This window comes from Manacus vitellinus, unplaced genomic scaffold, assembly GCF_001715985.3.
Source record: "Manacus vitellinus isolate BGI_N305 unplaced genomic scaffold, ASM171598v3 scaffold_0_pilon, whole genome shotgun sequence".
Classification (NCBI taxonomy): Eukaryota; Metazoa; Chordata; class Aves; order Passeriformes; family Pipridae; genus Manacus; species Manacus vitellinus.
In genome coordinates this window covers 55348222-55368314 of record NW_021938789.1, presented here as the reverse complement: position 1 = coordinate 55368314, position 20093 = coordinate 55348222, and the positions used below count along the sequence as shown (strand labels likewise).

Here is a 20093-nt window from a genome sequence, read left to right as displayed (position 1 = left end):
ACACTAAGCATTTTGTGAAAATGTGAAAGGAATGCATGGCTTTAATAATTTTTTCCTCCATTTTGTGTCTTAAGGGAAATTGGTTTAAAACACTGTTTCTGTGGCAGAGATTTCTTTGCAGCCTAGTGGTTTGAACTTGATATCAAACAGAAATTGGATATTTCTGTGATTCTGTGAAGGATATAGTGCAAAACACCAGTTTGTCTGGTGTTGATGCATGTAAAAACAGGAAAAAGGTTGCCATATTTACTTGAAATTAGAGGTGTCCCAAAGAATATTTTCAATATGTTCCAATAAGTAAATTGAAAGAACAGAAGAGCATTTTAGGATACTTCGAAGGAGTGGAAATTAAATGTGTTTCAACAAAAGAGAATGTAGGGGACAATTTGCCTGAAAATCAGGCTTTCCATAATACAGGAAAGTGTAAAACTAATGGAGATAAGTCTTCAGTTTCAGTTCCCCAGGGAAGTGGTCACAGCACCAAGCCTGCCAGAGTTCAAGAAGTGTTTGGACAATACTTTCAGGCACATGATGTGATTCTTGGGGCTGTCCTGTGCAGGGCCAGAAGTTGGACTTCAGTGATTCTTGTGGGTCCCTTCCATCTCAGGATATTCTATGATTCTTTGATTCTAAGTTATTTTAATATTATTTTCAAACAATAAAAATAATTAAAGTCTGATGAGAGAAACGTAAATGTACAAATACAAATTTAAGTTAAAATTGAAGTAAGAGGTAAGCAACTAAAAAACCAAATAATACAAATAACTAGTCCTATAATAAACCTGTTTGTAGCATGGAATAACTTTTATAAAACAGTGCATATATTAAAAGAAGAGATGACAATTTTTGTTTATAACTTTATCACAGATTGATGTGTTAATGAACACAAGAATTTGGCCATAAAAACCTAAATGAAGCTTTTAAATTTTGTCTGTCTGCTAGCTGACATCATTCTTGGGAATACATGGTTATTGGTAAAATTGTTCTTCATTCTCATGGGAGTTAATAACTGGGTTAACAATTGCCATTTGGCATGAATTATCTTAGTTTTTGTAGCATGTTGTGTAGCTTTTTGGTTGAAAGCCCCCTTGTTTCCTTCCTATGTGAGATTGGTTTGACTTCAGTTGCTCTGTAAGTGTCAGCATTGTGATCTAGTTGGAAGGGATTTCATGGTAGTTGCCTAGAGGACTGCTGGGCATAGCTTAAAGGCATCTATCAGTAGGCTTTCTAAGGCTAAAGCGAGGGGTATATTTGTCTTCTTATTTTCTGAATTTTCTGATTTTGAGCAGTATATATTTCAAAATTTTGCACACAGTGTCTTGGTCAAGTTGCACTGAACTTGGTGAAGCTGATATGTTTACACAACTTCGTAAACATCTAAATGAAAGTAGCCACTGACTACTTGGTTTTGGTAATTTTATGCAGCCTTTGAAACTTTCTTTTGTCATCAAAACTGGATTATGATGAATTAAATGTTTTTGGTCTCTGTAGACACCCATCCATTCACCCCAACAAGTATTTCCAGAGGTCAGCAGAGAAGTTTCTGGTCCATCAAATGGAGAACAAGGTGATAGTTCAGATGAAAATGAAACTACTGATCTGAGCAAGAAAAGGCTAAAATCTCCCTCTAGAAGAGACAGCTACAGTGACAGCAGCAGAAGTGGTGATGAGGAGGTGATGGACTCAGCAGCACAGGTGGGCCTTGACTGGAGTTCTGCACTGTACCAGAGCTCAGGTGAAGCTGAGACACGGGCACAGAACCAGTATGAGGCACACAGTGGGCAGAAGGAGGCTGTTCGCACCATCCTGTATCCTGATCAAGAAATCCCTAGCAAGGCAGAGCTTGAGGACAGGTATGCTGTTGGTAATGATCCTCATAATACTCCAAAAATGTTTATAAAAACATTTTATTGGACCTATTCATGGAAACACTTTTTTGCTTTTTAGATCTGCATAAAGTCCATATTGGTCCATATATTAATTTATGAGTCACAGCCTTGTTGTACTTATTCTTGTTTTTTTTTTTTTCTATTTTATCTCTAGTAATATGCCATTGGATTTGCAAGAGATCCCAACCTGTAGAACTGTACCTGATGTTACCACATCCATTTTAATAAATGACTGTTATGCTACTCCTGCCTCTGAGCTGACTCCACACCTGGGAGGAATGGATTCATTACTCACCCAGCTGGAAAAAAATGCTGAAGAATATGAACCGGTAATTTCCTATTTCTGTCTTTCAGTACCATAGATTGTACTTCTGTGGTCAACTGGAAGTTGTTTCAGCTGTGATATTCAGAGTGACTGGATAGAAGTTGGGCACATTGATTTACAAATGGGATAGTTGCAGGTTATACTTGCACTGTCCTGGGCATCTAAAAGTGCCATTTGTAACCAGTGAACTGCAGCTGCTCATGCAATGTCTGCAGGCATTTTCTTTCTGGGCACTGAGTTGGTACCCTTCCCTCTGTGAATGTGGAGGCATCCATGTGTACATAGGTAGATGTGTATGTGTCTATTTCCTGCCTCATTTCATGCTGGAAACCTTGGCATTAAATATTTATCTACCTCTAAACCACATACTCAGGAAGCCGAAATGGCAGATATCTTGCTTCTGCACTTCTAGTTTTCTGATTGTTCAGATATCAGAGGATAAATTTGGGCAGCAGGGGCATCAGTAGACCCTCTTCTTTACTGTATTTGTAACTATGAATCTCAAAGACTTTATGCTCTGCTGTAGAATGCAGCATATTTTTGAGGCTCTCCTGAGATAGCTTCTTGCCACCCCAGAAGTGTCTTGCGTATCAGAAGGGACTTTTGCTTCTATATCCTCACATAACCTATTCAAAGATTGAAAAAAAAATTAAAATTGAGCCTTGATATGCCTCAGTTGTGAAGGTCTTTCAGGTTACAAAGCTATTCTAGCTTCTACTCCATTTTGACAAGAAACAAGTTGTATTTTTCTTAGTCCCTCCTTCAGAACTTTTTCTCAAACCTTCCTGATGCTCGGTGATTTTTTTTTAACTGCAAATGAGGCAGATCCATATCTTTCAAATCAAAATTAATGCAAATTAAAACAGGCCAAACATGTCCATGTGTTCAGTTCCAAGATAAGCTATAGTATTGTATCTCACTATAGGAGATTGTTCACTTCACTGTAGAAATGTTCACTTATTTTGTTCTGAATACTTCCTGATGTGTTATTTAAAAACGCAGAGCCTTTTTTATATATGGAACTAGATGAAGGTAAAATAGGGTGGCAGTTTTGACATGGGCCTTCACAATTTTGTTTAAATCATAGGCCTTTGGCCCAAGGTTAACTCCACACAGAACATTATTTGGTTCTGTCATTTAAATCAGTAGGTAAATCAGTTGTCTGTTTCTAACTGTCTTAAATTCAGTAAAATGTTCATGTTACTTCTGACTGTCTGCATTGTAAAGTGCTGTTTTCTTCCCCTAGGAGGTAGAGCTCCGAGTCACTATGACAAAGTCAGAAAAGGGTAGTCTGGGTTTCACAGTGACCAAAGGTAATGATAATGTTGGCTGCTACATTCATGACATTGTTCAGGATCCTGCCAAAAGTGATGGGAGACTACGACCTGGAGACCGACTGATAAAAGTGAGAGAATTAATGTTTTCAGATGCATGAAAAGGACAACTTTGAGTCAAAAAAAAAAATCAAATGTAGTTAAGTAACAAAGGCATGCACCTTCTGAGAGGCATAATTTGATAGCAGTTGAGGAACAGCAGTAAATGCTTCCTCAGCAATGCTGTCTTACTTGGAACTTAACAAGGAGATCTCTGTTGCTTTTATTTTTGCAGGTTAATGACATTGATGTCACCAACATGAGCCATACTGATGCAGTAAACTTTCTCCGTGCTGCCCCAAGGACTGTCAGATTAGTGCTAGGGCGTGTTTTGGAGTTACCAAAGATGCCAGTGTTGCCTCATTTACTGCCTGATATTACACTAATGTGCCATAAGGAGGAGCTAGGTAACACACAATTACACTGCTTTTGGGCCTAAAGCAATGTTATCCCCTTCAGTTACAAAGAAAACTTGATTTGGTTTTTTTCCTCCCTCTTTTCCTTCATAGGTTTGTTGTTATCAGGAGGTCATGACAGCCTTTATCAAGTTGTGTATATTAGTGACATTCTTCCCAAATCGGTTGCTGCCAGAGATGAGAGTCTCCATGTACTAGATATTATCCATTACATTAATGGAGTAAGCACACAGGGAATGACTCTGAAAGAAGCCAGAAGAATGCTGGAAACATACCTTCCAAAAGTGGTACTCAAAGCAACCAGGTGTGTTTTGGAAGCAAATGCTTCCCTGTAGGTTTTATTTTTCTTGCATGATTGTATGAGTATATGGGTAAAACATGTTCCCAATATGACAGGAAATTCACCCCAGTGATACCAGGTGGCATGTTATTGAGGGCTGATGCCACAGAGAGGATCTGTATGTTCACTGTTTTTTGCTGTAGCGGAGCAGAAGGGTACTTGGTACTTGCTGTGCTTTGTGTTTCTTGGGAACACAAGGCTGTGTCCAGCTATGAACTACAAGTGTTCAGACAAACCCCCTGCCCTTGGGTCACAACAACCCTCTGCAGCACTACAGGGTGGGGAAAGAGTGGCTGAAAGGTGGCCCAGTGGAAAAGGACCTGGGGGTGCTTGTTGACAGCGGCTGAATGTGAGCCAGCAGTGTGCCCGGGTGGCCAAGGCCAATGGCATCCTGGCCTGGATCAAAAAGTGTGTCCAGCAGGACCAGGGAAGTCATTGTACCTCTGTACTCAGCACTGGTGAGGCCACATCCCAAGTGCTGTGTCCAGTTCTGGGACCTCACTTCAAAAAACACATCGAGGTGCTGGAGTAAGTCCAGAGAAGGGCAATGGAGCTGCTGAAAGGTTTAGAGAATAAGTCCTGTGACAGGCAGCTGAGGGAGCTGGAGGTGTTCAGTCTGAAGAAAAGGAGACTCGGGGAAGCCCTTATCACTATCTACAACTACCTGAAAGGAGGTTATAGCAAGGTGGGGATTGGCCTCTTCTCCCAGGAAGCTAGTGACAGGACACAAGGCAATGGCCTCAAGCTGTGCCAGAGGAGATTCAGGTTGGACATCAGGAAGAATTTTTTCACTGAAAAGGTGGTTAAACATTGGAATGGGCTGCCCAGGGAGGTGGTGAAGTCACCATTCCTGAAAGCATTCAGAAAACGACTGGACATGGTACTTAGTGCAATGGTTTAGTTCACAAGGTGGTCAGTCAAAGGTTAGACTTGATGATCTTGGAGTACTCTTCCAACCTTAATGATTCTATGAAAATACCGTTTTCAAAATATGAAAATGGTTATACAAATACTCCTTTTTCTTAAAGCTGCTACTGAGATTTCTATAATCATAAAAATGAGATAAAATGTTGGTTTGTGCTTAAATAGTTCTACTGTCACATGGTTGTCGCAGCACACTGATGAATGTCAAAACCCTGTGGTACAACTAGTGTGCCGCTGTGTTTTCACTGACCCCTGCTGTTCTTTTATGGCAACAGTGTAAAAAAAACTCTCTCTACGTTACTCTGTTTCAATATTTACCTAAAACTGAAACATTCACTTCATTTTTTTTAAGTCTTCCAGCCGTGCCTGCTGTTCTTTGCTTCTTCTCTCCCTTTCTCCTTCCCACTGTGTTTTATCCCAGAAAGGGAAGGAGTTACAAAGTCCTGGGGCTGCAGGGTTGAATCTTTTTGTCAGAATCTAGAGGGAAAGTCTAATTCTTATGAACTCTTCTGTGCTCCCTGAAGTAGGAAATTACCTAGCTATCACTGTTTATTCTCTGTCATTGAATATCTTAAGTGTTCCAAAACTGTTATAATGGAAAGCATGATTAGCAATTTTACCAATAGTACTGTTTACATTGATATGTGATGATTACTGTGATTTATTTATTTATTTTTAATAAAGATTTCTGTAAATATTTCTTTTCTTAGAGATGGTCATGCAGTGCTCCCAAAATCCAAAAGCCCTGAAAACTCAAATCCATGGCCAGTTAAAGCTAATGGTAAGATTTGTGCTCTTTCTCATTGCAAGTGAAATGCACATGTTTATAAAAACGAAGGAACTGCTACGGGCCTTAAGATACTATCCTAGTCCAACTTACTGTGATCAGCTCCAACAGCTGTTTACTTGATCTTTCTTTTAAAAGCTATATGAAAAGAGATTCAACAATAGTCTCTTTACTTTATGATTCCGTTTCTCATGTAGTTTAGAAATTCTCTCTAGTATCAAGCCTAAGTCTTTCAAGGAGTTAAAAAAAAATCAGTTGATTATTGTAACTGTTATTAATAATAGCGATGATGTTGATGTTGTTTCCTCTGTTCAGGCATAAAAATACCAATTTGTTACATTGGAAAGGGCTTCAAGTTCCTTGTTCACTTTCTTAAACTCGGGGTCCTTGACCACCTGCACTTCTGTGCAGAGCAACTGCTTATGCAGTTATTTACCATTAACTTTTTTTTGAAATGTGACCCGTAGCATTTGACTTGATTCATTGTAGTCTTGTTTTTCATGCTTCCTTTAGTGTATCTTGATAACTTGGAGTACTGATCTCACCTAATGAAATTATTGCAACTCTAACAGTAGTGTTGTCCCCATATTTTCCAAGCATGCTACTCATTTTGTTTCAATAAACATAGTCAAGATATTCATTAGGAGCAAATCCTATAACCAAATCTTGAAAGATCCCACTTAAAACCCCCTTCCTGTAGATGACTTGTCATCTATAGGTCATGACAAGACATAAGGTTACTCTCAGTCTTCATTTATTTCATCTACTGGTTCCTTTATTTATAAAAGCATAAAATATATGAAGATCCAGAACTTCACTAATAGCTGGGTGTATAATATCTACTGCTTCCACTTGGTCTCATTTGTAATACTAGTAATGGTACCTCTGGGGTAGGCAGTGGTCTCTGACGTCATGGTGTCACTCTTTTCTTTACCAAGAAGGGAAGGGTACCTTTGAACAAAGACCCAGGTGTCAGATGATGTTTTTTAAAAAACATGTAATCATTGACAGGTCACAGTGGGGTTGTATTTTGTACATTTCAAGGGAAAGGGAATCAACCCTGTTCCCAAAGGTGCATATTTCCACTGTACTTCGTTAAACTATTTATCAACATTTCTCTTTGCCTAGAGTTGCTTACTTGTATTAGCATTCAGGCTTTCTGATCCCATTAAATATAACATTCAAAAAGCATTATGGAGTATAATCAATCAGATATATGTTTGGCAGTGCTGAGAAACCAGGCAGGCAGAAATGCTACTCATGTCATAACATACTATTAAATACCTTGTTTCTTTCATAAAATAATTGATGGGGACTAATTTAGTTTCTGTGAAAAATTGCTGTGAGGTTGTTGTTTTTTACCCATTTTTGTTTAGGCTGTTCCTGTGGTGATCCCTGTGATAAAACAGTAAAGACAATTGATACTTACGGGCCTAAGGTAACTATTCCTCTGTTGTGCCTATTATTATTAACCAGAGAAAAGGATCTACTTTACACACTTTAAAAAAATAAATAAATTAATTAAACAATCCATTAATCAAAGTATGCAAACCCACTATTGTCAGTTGATACGAATAAGCAGTGATCATAATAAATACGCAAACCTTTTTTAATTGATCTGCTCTTTCTTTGGAACAGCTTTATTGAAAGACAAGTGGTAATATGAGAAGGATGCAAGGCTATGATCCAGAAAACTCCATTCAACCCACAGTTTATGCAGATGCTTGCATGTTACATTTGCTGGGTGGTTTTCTTTTTTCCTCCCCTCGTTTTTCCTGAGAAATGCTGTGTTGTGGGACCAAAAGTATTGAAGCCTGCATATGTTTTGTAGAGCTTATAATAATGTTAAATACTACTATGTGCTCTCTTGTAGAAGCTGCTTCTTCATCAACACGTACTCTTTTTCTCATAGTACTTTAAAATCTTTTTATTTGCTCTTTTCATATCAAATTTTAACACACCTAAAAGCTTCCCACCCATCACCCAGCTATCTCAGATAAACTCTGATTCATATTATATTGTTTTGTTGCTGAGAAGAGAACTTTTTAGTGGTTGGTTTCTGCTTCAACAAACTGCCAGACTCTTTAAGAGCTAGTTTGAACTATTCTTTTCTTTCTTAGATAAATGGCAATGGCATCCTAGGACCTTCTCAGGGAAATACAGAAAACAATATCCATCACACGAAGGGACTAATGAACCTCTCAGGACCAGGAGATGCACCTTCCCTAGGATTTACCAATCAGATATCAGATTTTTCTAAGCACATGGACAAATCAGGTAAGAGAAGGTGAGGTGGGGACAGCATTATTTTGTCTTTAGTGTGCAAGAGAATCACAACATTGTTGAATATGCTGAAATAAGTCAATGTTGGGCTGGCAGTCAATTTTGGAAGATCATCTCCAAGTTGTGTGCTTTGCTTTAGAGGATTAGTTGATGTTGAAAGTAGATTTATGGAAATTGGATTCTGTGTTAGAGAGAAATGAAGACAAGCCATGGTAACATCTAGAGATAATGCCATGGTGCCTGCCCTTTTAATTTTTTTTCCCCCAAGCCATCCTATATTGGGAAAACTTGTAATTTTGTACTATTTTTCTTCAGGAACAGAGATTCCAGATGATGAGTATTATGATGAGGATGATCACAATGAAGTTGTCCAATATCTGTTGGATGTTGTAGATGAGGAAGCTCAGAACCTCCTAAATCGTAATAATGCAAATTCAGATGCTCAGAGTCTTCTGCATCTCAAGAAGGCTGCATCAGAAGATCATCTGCCAGGTAACATGAGCCATTAAAAAAACATATCACTAATAGCAAAACACTTTTTGAAAGAAGGTACCAAGTAAGTAGTTGATTTGTCCAGAGGGAGAGTTGACACTGAATTGATGTGTGAACTGAAAGTTTCCCAAGTTGAACACAGACAAATAGTTGCTGATTCAGATGCAACTTGATGAATCAGGTTCTGGTTTGATAAATCTGTTTTGATTTTGCTTTAAGTAGTCTGGGAAAATGAATCCCATTCTGCATTCTTGTCTCTTGAGTGAAATTGATGTTTAGGTACCTGGTCCTGCAGCTACAGTTGTATTGGAATGCTGAAGCATTTCAATGTTTCATTGATAGCAGATTGCACAATTTGGAAATTTGAGATCTCTGAAAACCAAACAGTTTTCCAACCTGCTTTGTCTCTTTTAGAATGACTGGGGTTTATTTCAGTACCTACTTCTGCCTGTACACCTTTCTCTTCCTTCATTCCATGTCCTCAACTCCACTTGTTATTACCTGAAATTTAGTAAGCAGTAGGATTTGTAGTTCCTTTGTGGTATCACCCTATGTATGCATGCTCCAAAAATTCAGGTGAGATGCTTGCTACTTCTGTAAAGATTTCTTCCAAAACTCAAGATATACCTTCCAAAATTATAATTATTTCAGCACTTTTGATGCACCTCAAGATCATTGGGTTATTGTCATTGGTTATTACATTGGAAATCAGGGATTACTGAGGTTCTGGCTGTGCCAGCTGAGGAATATCACTGGAGTTCCACCACTTCCAATTTCTTGTAGCTGGCATCTGTCCTTTGCAACTGAAGGTGAATTGAATCCATAAGATACAGCAGCGGGGTGCTACCATAGCAGACAGACACAAGTCAAATTTTATCTGGCACATCCTAATTAGGTTTTGTTAATAGAAAGAGCAAGTAGAATCCTGATTTAGATCTACACTGGTCCAAAAGTAACTGAATTGCAGAAAAACTGTTGACATGAGAATATGATAACTTAGTAGTACCAGCCTGTCCATCCATTTATGCTGTGACACAGATATTCTGTTAGCTGTGCAAACAGCTCATATACCATGAAAGCTGTTCCAGTTATAAAATAAAGGAGCCTAAAATCTGATTATCCTGTACAGTAAGAGCTCTTTTCCAACATGCTGGTAGCAAAGGGACTTAAAAAATGTTTCTTGGTTATTCTGGCACCTGTATTCCCTGTGTAGTGCCAGAGAGGTGTTAACAGGATTCACATCTGTGAGGGAGTGGCTCCTGGACATCTTTTGGTATGTTTATGCTGCATCTCCAGATTTTCTTATTCAATAGAGATGAATGGAAAGGTGACAGAAGATAAGTCTGAAGACACAGACTGTGATGGTTCATCTTTACCTGAAGATTTTTCAGAGGTAGGATGGCAAGAAGCTGTCAGACATTTGCCGATTTTGGTTTCTCAGACACCCTTTGAATTTATTTTCCTTACTGGAAATAACTTTACATGTCTTTTAAATGAGAACATCATTGTCAGTAGTAGCTTTAAATGGTGTACAAACATTTATTATTTAAATAGCAAATGATTGTCATAAATTAACTATATAAAAGAACAAAGCATATAGTTATTTTACGCTGTCATATAAAGTCCAGCAACTATTTTTTTCAAAAAGAGTGGTAATAAACTACCTTGTTAATGTTACTTCAGGCATTTAATCTAAGATTTTCCTGCTCAAAGAAGGAAAGCAGTCACAATGAATGCTGTGTAAACTTCACTATCCAAAACATGTATTTGAAATTTCTTCTACTGTTTTTTGCTAGGATAAGTTCATTAGCTTGAATAGCTTCTATATGTTGTTTACCCTACAGTATTATGTGTCCTGTTTTACATCAATCACTAGATGCCTAGGTTTTGTCTCATGTTTCAAATCAGCAGAACTCTGTCTATCCAGCATATCCTCGCTGCTGCAGCTTCCTGTCCAGTTAGTAGAGCTGAAAATCAAATCAGGAATCTGGCTCTGTGTCAGTGTGCTCTAGGAGAGCCACGAGTAAAACTCTCCAAGTCTGGCAGTGGAAACTTGCAAGTTGGCCTAAGAAGTATAAATTGTTTTGTGGCATTTTTCTTGAGAGAAGGATAGAAATGTCACCTTGTCTTTTGAGTCTTCGTGTCTGTTGAGGAAGGTGCATATGGGAGTATGTGTCATTTAGAGGTCAAGCCCTGTTCTGTTCTGTATAGGAACTATGGCTTGACAGAAGGCAGTTTTCACTATCAAACTTATCTCATAAAGGGTTTTTAAGTATTAAAACCAAAAAAAGTCAAATTAAATGACTCTAACTTAGGTGGCTCTAGTGCTGCTGTGAGTCAGGATTGATTTTAGCATAGTTTTTTGGCCTTGTTACAGCACAGTATTTTTCCAAGTGCTTAGTGTTCTTGTCCTCTGTTATTTTGGGTTAATGAGATGTCTAAAAGAGGAAAGTCTTTCATTATGTGCTGCTTTGAACTTAGTACCCTTCAGAAATAGTCCGTGTAATTGTTAATTGTTTAAAGTTTGCACTGGGTGGATGTTGTAACTATGTCCTTTAATGTGTTTTGAAATATTTCTTCTACTAGCCAACGCATGTAAATGGTTGTGAAGACTATTGTGAAGCAAAAGCTGTGCCAGAAAGGTAAGATTTCTGTTCCAGTGTTGCTTGAAAGCAAACCTATGGAGTCTGAAACTCTGAAGTGGAATATGTTATAATAAGAGAAAAACAGCAACAACAACAAACCAACCCCAAACCAAAACAAACCTAGTAAAATATCTATGCAATGTCTTGTTGAATTTTCTCTGTCTATTCCTTATTTGAAAGGTTATAATTTGCCTGAATACTATTCAGCTTTGTGGTTTACTATGCCCTAGTTTTACTTGTTCTTTGATACATGGTTATAGCAAACCACTGGACTGTGTTCAGATGCCTCCAAATAACATAATTTGCATTGTACTGACTATTTGGTACTTGTATGTGAAGAAAACATTCAAACAATGTTGTCTTCAGTTCAAATCTGTATAAGATTCATTAGTGTTACTTCTTCTGGTTTTAGAGCACTGTAACTCACCTGTATACTTCCAATGGTTCCCACTGGGTGCCTGGGGCTTATTTATTTTACATGGAGTACTAAGGACATACCTGACCAAGTTACTATTTGTCCCTTTGAGCCACTTTGAACTGTATGAATTCCCAAGATTGTTTTTCTTTGTGAAATAATTTTAGTCCTTAGTCTTAGTGAAATTTTAGTCAAAGTTTTTATGCTTTTATGTTTTTAACTTTGTGGGAAGTTTTGGATTGAGACTTAGCACAAGCAGTGACATTATGACCTCCAATACTTTATACGTTTATCACCATCTTCAACAAAGCTAGAAAACTTCCAATTGAAAATAGATGTTCTAGTGTGTAGGTACTGAAGTATATGAATGATAAAAATCTGTTATTGGATGCTATTTAGTTGCTTAGCCTTTGGAAAGTTATTACTAGAGTCATGTATTCCCAACTCTTTTTCCACTGTTACTTTTTTTTAGGTCCCCTCTGAGGATATTAAAAAAAAAAAAGAAGTTAGGTTTTTGAGATCACTTGTATGGGTCTAGTCCAGAAATACTTGTAGCTATAATTTACTTTCTGGAGACTTTTTTTACTAGATTGCAAATGTGTTGGTTATTTCTAGGTGTTCTTTTTTACTTCCATACTTTGTTCTCTTACAGATCTCCTCCACAACCCTCCTTGAGCCAAGCAGATGACGATGAAATCACGTGGGGAAGTGATGAACTGCCGATTGAATCAGTCAGCCAGGAACGTGTAAATAAAGGCAAGAACATTTAGCAAATAATCAATAGAAAACTGAGGATCACATTAAATAGATGGAAGTGAATATTAAGGTGTTTTGGATATTGTTTTGAGGGTGTAAAGGCAGGTATAATGAGAATTCAAACAGCTTAGCAGCCACCTGGAAAGGATCTCTACAGCTTTGGGTAATAAATGTGTGAGAGTTAATGGGAGCAAGTATTGGCAACTTTGCATCTGTAGATATAGAAGAGTTGGAACCAGCTGAGATGCTTTCTTCCTTAGTATCTATTTGACAAAAGCTGTAACAATATAGATATTTGACTGTGATCAGATTGATGCTTCACATACCAACTACTCCATGCTCAAATTAGGCAATATTTTTTCTTTGTCTTGACTGTCATTCCTCCACTGCTGCTCAATGTGGCAGAGTGTAACTCTACACTGTTTGATGTGTTTGGAAGACTCTAGTCTTCACTTTTTTGAGATGGCATTAGAAATGTCAGTTCCTGAAATTCGTATACAGCAGCCCTTTGCATTCATTTTAAAAAAAAAAAGGATAATCTGTATAATACTTCAGACAAAGTCACAGAATATGCTGTGTTGAAGGGACCCACAAGGATCATTGGGTCAAGCTCCTGGCACTGCATAGGACCATCCCCAAGATTCACACCGTGTACCTGAGAGTATTGTCCAAATGCTTCTTGAACTCTGTCAGGCTTGGTGCTGTGACCACTTCCCTGGGCAGCCTGTCAGTAGAGTTAGAACACTTTGAATTACAATGCCAGGTATATTTTATTGTTCTTCAGAGAAGCACTGAAGGCCTGATGGAAGGCAATCTGTATTGGAAAAAATTGTCTTTCAGGTGATAACCAGATGTGTTACATACATGTTGAGTATAAGTGCTGAAAACCAAGTCACAGGCTGTACTGTCTTAAGTGGAGAGATCTGAATTCATGCCTGTGTGCATTCATCAATTTTTTAAGAACTTAGATTTGAAATGTATTTGAAGTTTGTTTCAATGTATTTATTGGAATTTCAGGAAAAAATTCCCTTTGGTTCCTGGATTCACCAGAGCTGATTTTGTGTCATACTGGTTTTGTTAGTTAATTTGGTTTTGCCTCTGAATCTGAGAAGTATATTCTCTCAGGTGTATGGAGGCATTTGTAGTGCAGTGGTGAACAGAAACATGCAAATCCAGCATTGCACTACAGCTTGTTTCCTAGTTTTAAATATTTATTTATATTTATATCAATCAGTCTTGTTCCTCTGCTAGATTTCCCTCTAGTGACAAACGAAGAGATCTCTGCACTCCCAACTGTGAATGTGCTCCCTGGAGGCAAGTACTCAGGAGCCAAATTGAAGTCAGTGATCAGGATGTTGCGTGGATTGCTGGAACAGGGAGTCCCTTCTAAAGAGATTGAAGTGAGTAACTACTTGTCCCTTAAAGTCCTTTTTTCATGTATGAAACAAGAATAGAATGGCTGGATCTTCACTGCCTTGAATACCACAGCTCTTTAATTGGCAGCTCAAAAGGCATGAAAAGAAGTAACACCAAAGACTTCTCTCCCTTCCCCCTACTAGCTGCTGAGAGATAAGATTAGTTTGAATTCAATTCAATTCAAAAGTATGTTTACATCATTCTTGGTTCTGGTAAATTGCCGAGTGAATATGATGTTAACAGGCATAGACAAGTAAATAAAGGCTGTGAAACCTAGCTGCTGAACATGAAACCAGTCTTTCCAAAGTCTTAAGTCAGCTATGTTATATGATCTCTCTTTTGGGAGAATGAGATAAAATATTTACTGTATAGTAGGTGGGGGTTTTGTTTTGTTTCGTTTCATTTTCTTAGCAGTGTAAAATTAGATTCCTTCTTACAACTGCATTATTTTGCATCGCCACATTAGGATTTGATTTTTAACAATTCTATTTGTTAATGACTTCATCATATAATTCCTCTTAACACTTGTTACTGTTCAGTGTTTTCCTAATGCATGTGTAATTTCTTCTTTACAGAACCTTCAGGAGTTAAAACCTCTGGATCAGTGTTTGATAGGACAGGCAAAGGAGAACAGGAAAAAGAACAGATATAAAAACATACTTCCTTGTAAGTCCTAACTAATCTGAAGTTCACTGTTGATATTCTGTTACCAGCTCTATGGTCAGATGGATTAGATCAGAAGTCAGATGATTTGATTCTCCATCCTAGTAGGGAAAAAATTAAAGCAAGCATTTATAAAGCAGTTTGAGATCAGTGAATAATATATTATTGTATTGTAGTAGTTAGGGATAGATGTTCACAGACTTTTCTGTTGTGTCAGCAGATCCTGTGTCTTAAGTGATGCATACATAGGGAGCCAGATAAGATTTTTTTAGCTTTACCCATGTAAAATTGGAAAACCAGACATGTATACTATTGTCATTAAATTTCCTGCCATAAAATATTGTTAGGTGTGAGATGTGTCAAGAAGTAAGAACTGACAAAGATTAGTTCTGAATGAGAAATATTAACCTCAGTTTTTCAGAGGTGCTGCAGTTCAAATCATGCATCCTGCCTGTCTGATGATTTGTATTTCTCCTCTAGATGTCTTCTTTATTCGAGGTACTGATTAATATCCTAAATCAAGTATTTAAGTGATTTATTTTTTTGAGTAAGATCTGTGGAGATAAGTTCTATGTGAATGTGTAAAGCTCACATCTCTATTGTTTGAAGGTCTAATTATGTGCACACATAACATGAGGTCTTTTTATTGTGTGGGAATTGCAGATGACACCACTAGAGTACCTCTTGGGATTGAAGGTGGATACATCAATGCCAGCTTCATTCGCATGCCGGTGGGGAATGAGGAGTTCGTTTACATTGCATGCCAAGGACCTCTTCCTACTACTGTAGCGGATTTCTGGCAAATGGTTTGGGAACAAAACTGTACTGTGATTGCCATGATGACTCAGGAGGTCGAAGGAGAAAAGATAAAATGTCAACGTTACTGGCCAGATGTCCTCAATAAAACCACCATGATAACTGATAGACTACGCCTTGCTCTTGTGAGACATCAGCAGCTGAAGGGCTTTATCATTAGAGTGCTGGAGCTTGAAGAGATTCAGGTAAGTGAATCTAATTCTGCATGCTTAGAGCTTTTTCTGGTTGTTGGCATATTTATCCTTATACCTCTAGCTTGCCTGCTGTCAACTGCATTGTCTACATCAAGAGGTCAAACAGGACTGCATGACTGGGCAACACTTCCTCATTGCGGCTTGTGCTACTGCGTGACCTTTTAGTTGGGCAAGGAGATGATTTCATTATGCTAATGAGACTCTAAATTTTGGCTTTGTTTGGCCACAGAAACATATATAGGGATATGAAATTCACTGATAATTCAGTCTGGCTGGTTGATTCCTCTGTGTGATCAGCTCAGTCTGCACAGTGAACGTTATACTGTTAAATTACTTGCTAGTTATTTTCAGTTTAGCTCGTTGTTTCTCTTTTCTTATCGCAATACAGAACATCTTCTTTGGGCCAGTCCCATTCTTCTGAGATTTTTCTTTGGGAACTTTCTCTTTTCTTTTTATTCTTGCCATGTGTTACATGTTGTCGTTGTTGTTTTTGAACCTCAGACAGGTGAAGTACGGCACGTTTCCCACCTGAACTTCATCGCCTGGCCTGACCATGACACCCCTTCTCAGCCAGATGACCTGCTCACTTTCATCTCTTACATGCGGCACGTCCACAAGTCGGGACCCATTATAACTCACTGCAGTGCAGGCATCGGGCGATCGGGGACCCTTATTTGTATAGATGTTGTTCTGGGGTTAATCAGCAGAGACCTCGATGTGAGTATCCCAGAGGATGGGCTCAGTTGTGCTTTTGACCTGTAGGAAGTATGTTCCATTGAAGCTATTCAGTTGCTTAAAGAACATGCCATACTTTTGGCAGTAGCACACTGGACATGTGTTAATGTGTCATAAAGCAGGGTGTAAAACCTATGAAATGTTTCTTCATTGATGACCCCAAGAGAGAAGAGCTCTTATATCCACTGGTCCTTGGGTTAGCTCAGGGGATCTTAAGTGGCTTTGGCAATAGATGGAAAAGTTAAAAATGCCTGCCTTACCTGACTGTGTGTACTCAGTGGAACTTTCATGTTAAATAGCACTGGGGCTGAGCACTGTGGCATTCAGTCAGTCAGAGATCCATGGACTGTTTCAGGACAGCTAGAAGCTAACTAGAGTATCTGTTTAGGCAACTGAATCAAAAACTCAGTGTACTACAAACATCTCAGATGAGGGTATGTAAATTAACTTCTCCAGCACAACCAGGGATATGCTTTCTAGGATGATCCACAGGAGGGTGCCAGCTTCCTTATGTTTCTGTCCTTCAGCAGCCTGATGTAGCAAATCTTTTGGTGAACTTGTAGAGAAGATGAACTACGGTCATGCTTAGCTTAGTGAGGTTACTAAGTACCCTCTAAATGTCTAGTACTTTATAGATCTGGGGAAATAAAAAGAGTTTTGTTAGGTTGCACCAAGGGGCTCAACTTTCTGCACATTCAGCTCCCAATAAAAGTAAGCAAGAGGACCGGTGCACAGAGAAAGAAAACAAGAGAAGGATAGTGTCTGATGTAGGAGGGCAACATCCAGATTGCCCAGAGACAGCACATGCTGGTTTTCTACCAAGCAGGCATAGGCTACGGTGAATCATTTATTTCACTACTAATGCACCTGGTTCTACTCCTTGGCTTGATGCTGGGGATGTTTCTTTTCTATGCATGTATGTCTTTTTCAAGTTCTTAACTTGCTGCTTGTTTTGGTAGTTTGACATCTCAGACCTGGTGCGCACGATGCGTCTGCAGAGACACGGAATGGTTCAGACAGAGGTGAGTCTGGCTTCCCCAGGTACACACTGAACCAGCTGACAAGCCAGAGAACTTCCTGTGATGCACACAGTGATTGTCTTCGTGCATTCTAATGCAACGTTTGTGTCACAGGAATTAAATCCCATGAGTAGCAGTATATATTTAACAGTTAGAAACACAAGCCATTTTTAACATGCTGTACTGTTTTGATCTGTGTTTAAAAAAAAACAATAATAGCAAGTTTTCATCTTCAAAAGCATGTGTTTATAGCTGACCTTTTATGGCTAAAAACTGCATTACAAACTGAAGAGAAGGCCTAACTATAGCTGCTATGAATCACCGATACTACCAGAGATGTCTTGAAATCTACTTTGAGGAGATATTCAACCAGAAGTTAAATGAACCTTTTAAGAAAAATCTAGATCTAGAACTAATTAACTTTACATGAGAGATGGTCATCACAAGGTCTTGTTAAAATCTGCAGTTTTTCTTTGAATATGAAGGAATTATGAAGTCATAGTTTAAAAAAACCCCTGAAATTAAACCACTAAATTATCAGCCCCATCCCAACCTCAAAGCCCAAAACATGTATTAACCTCTACGTCTATATCACTGAGATTAAGATAAGAAGTTGCACTGTCTGAGTTCTGTATTAGTTGGCAAGACATTGAAATTCACTTCCTGTCTTCATTTCTACTCTCCTTTAGGTGTTTTTGGTATGAAAGGAGGATAAATGTCCCATACAAAAATATATCTTTAGTGGCAGAGGAGTATCTGTATTTGGTTTAAGTTGAGGTTGAATATTTCTCCACTGTGGCCTTTTTGTTTGTTCGGGATTTTTTGTTTTCTTTGTGTGTTGTTTATTATTATTATTATTGTTGTTGTTATTATTATTTAATAGTAGAATAAGTGTCGAAATCAGGTGCTGTACAACTGTGAAGTGCACATGAGAGCACTTAGGTGGTGCGGGCATTTTTCACATTTCTGTAATTTCCCTTGCAGGATCAGTACATTTTCTGCTATCAAGTTATCCTTTATGTCCTGAATCATCTCCAACATGAAGAACAGCAGAGAGACAAATAAAATACTGAAGCAGAAGCGCTCATAAAATAAGGAAGCAAGGAGGTCAAGAAGCTCTCAAGTGTTTTATTTGTTCTGCCAATAGTTTTCTAGTCCCTTTCTTCAGTTGCTGTCAGATGTCTTTTCTATAAAGTCTCTCCATCATTCCAGTTAAGGTATATAATTACAAGGGAAAGGGATAGCTCGTACAATACCACTAATGTCTTCAGCCACATGGACACATAGGTGAGATTTTTGTATAACAATATTTAATAAAGCTGCATTTTTTTTGCAGCTTCCTTAATATGTCATAAAAATACAATAAATAAATAAAAATAAAAATGTTTTAATTTAAAAAAGAATTCAAGAAGAAAAAAGAAAGGTAATCTTATAGTACTTCCTGCAGTTCTGCAACTGTTTTGGGGTATTTTTTTCTTACAGAGTAGGGGAGTGGGAGGGATGAAGCAGTATTTTTGTCCTGGCAAACTTTATTACAAAGACATTTTACTAGTCTCCCTTTGAAAGCTTGTATATGGCACAGAATTTTTGCCCTTTTAGTACGATTACAGCTGTTTTATAGAGGGTATCTTGAAATCAGCATTTAAGCTTTAAGAGATGCCTGTTAGCATAAGGATAGTAGTGAATGTTAACTGTATCACAGTTAATAATGTTTACTTCATAGAATTTCATGTATATATTTATATACTTTTACAAAAAAAAGGCTGAATTATTGGGTGTCTAACCTTATAACTGATTAGGCATCTCCACTCTGTAAATAAATAATATACCTAATGTACACTGATCGGTGGGTCTGGGTATTTTTGTGTCCTTGTGACTGATTTTCCTTGGCCTTACATGGCATCATTCATTGTGGTGGCTGCCCTTCTTAAGACATATGCAACAGAAGGGTCTGTGCACGTTGTAAATTTTCAGTATCCTTCTGTGTGCATTTGAAAAAGTCACAGAACTGGGGGTTCCTTTCTGAAGAGTTTCCCCACTATGGTGAAAGGAAGAGGATATTTTCCTTCCTTCCTTGTTTTTCAGCATACCTGGGCATTGAGACCATTTCACTTTTTTGGAGGGGTGTGTTTGTACTTGTTTGCACTACAGCAATGATCTGACATGATTACATGATTGCAGTGATTACAACAGTGTAATCTACTCTGCTTACAGGAACAAGGTTTGAGGTGAGAGGCAGGATGTCTGGGTTCTAAGTAGCTCAGGGGTTTAGTGATACTGTAAACAGTCAAAACTTTTCTGAAAGGAAAATGTCATTTTAGGTTCTGTAGGAACTTTGGATGGTGAATAACTGCCATCAGCCAACACAGCAGCCTCGTGTTTGAGCAGTATTCCTGTCCCAGCAACCCTTGCCAGAAGAGAAGCTTTTGACTTGTGCTATCAGGAAGGGTATAAGAGTACTAATTTAACAGCATTCTGCATTGAAGTAGTGGAAATAAGGTTCAGAGGCCTGTGGTTATCCAAGGTTTTGACTCTTCAAGATAGTAGTCCACAGTGTTCCAGTGTCCCAGAACTGAAACAACCACTGTCTTACTTGGTTAATGGT

General features: G+C 38.2%; 1 protein-coding gene across 2 annotated transcripts in view; it reads left to right on the top strand.

Moving 5' to 3' along the window:
* The window catches only part of PTPN13 (protein tyrosine phosphatase non-receptor type 13), a 92047-nt gene extending 72738 nt beyond the window's left edge, over window positions 1-19309 (top strand). For both annotated transcript variants that reach the window (XM_018073649.3, XM_018073644.3), the window contains exons 30-47: window positions 1492-1853; window positions 2044-2218; window positions 3461-3619; window positions 3823-3994; window positions 4097-4307; window positions 5978-6048; window positions 7431-7492; window positions 8175-8331; window positions 8653-8829; window positions 10143-10222; window positions 11416-11471; window positions 12542-12645; window positions 13897-14045; window positions 14637-14727; window positions 15388-15725; window positions 16236-16451; window positions 17429-17491; window positions 18473-19309. In XM_018073649.3, coding sequence (XP_017929138.2) covers window positions 1492-1853; window positions 2044-2218; window positions 3461-3619; window positions 3823-3994; window positions 4097-4307; window positions 5978-6048; window positions 7431-7492; window positions 8175-8331; window positions 8653-8829; window positions 10143-10222; window positions 11416-11471; window positions 12542-12645; window positions 13897-14045; window positions 14637-14727; window positions 15388-15725; window positions 16236-16451; window positions 17429-17491; window positions 18473-18553 — 2724 coding nt within the window. In that variant the 3' untranslated portion in view covers window positions 18554-19309. The remainder of the gene's footprint in view (window positions 1-1491; window positions 1854-2043; window positions 2219-3460; window positions 3620-3822; window positions 3995-4096; window positions 4308-5977; window positions 6049-7430; window positions 7493-8174; window positions 8332-8652; window positions 8830-10142; window positions 10223-11415; window positions 11472-12541; window positions 12646-13896; window positions 14046-14636; window positions 14728-15387; window positions 15726-16235; window positions 16452-17428; window positions 17492-18472) is intronic.
* Window positions 19310-20093: the final 784 nt, after the last annotated feature.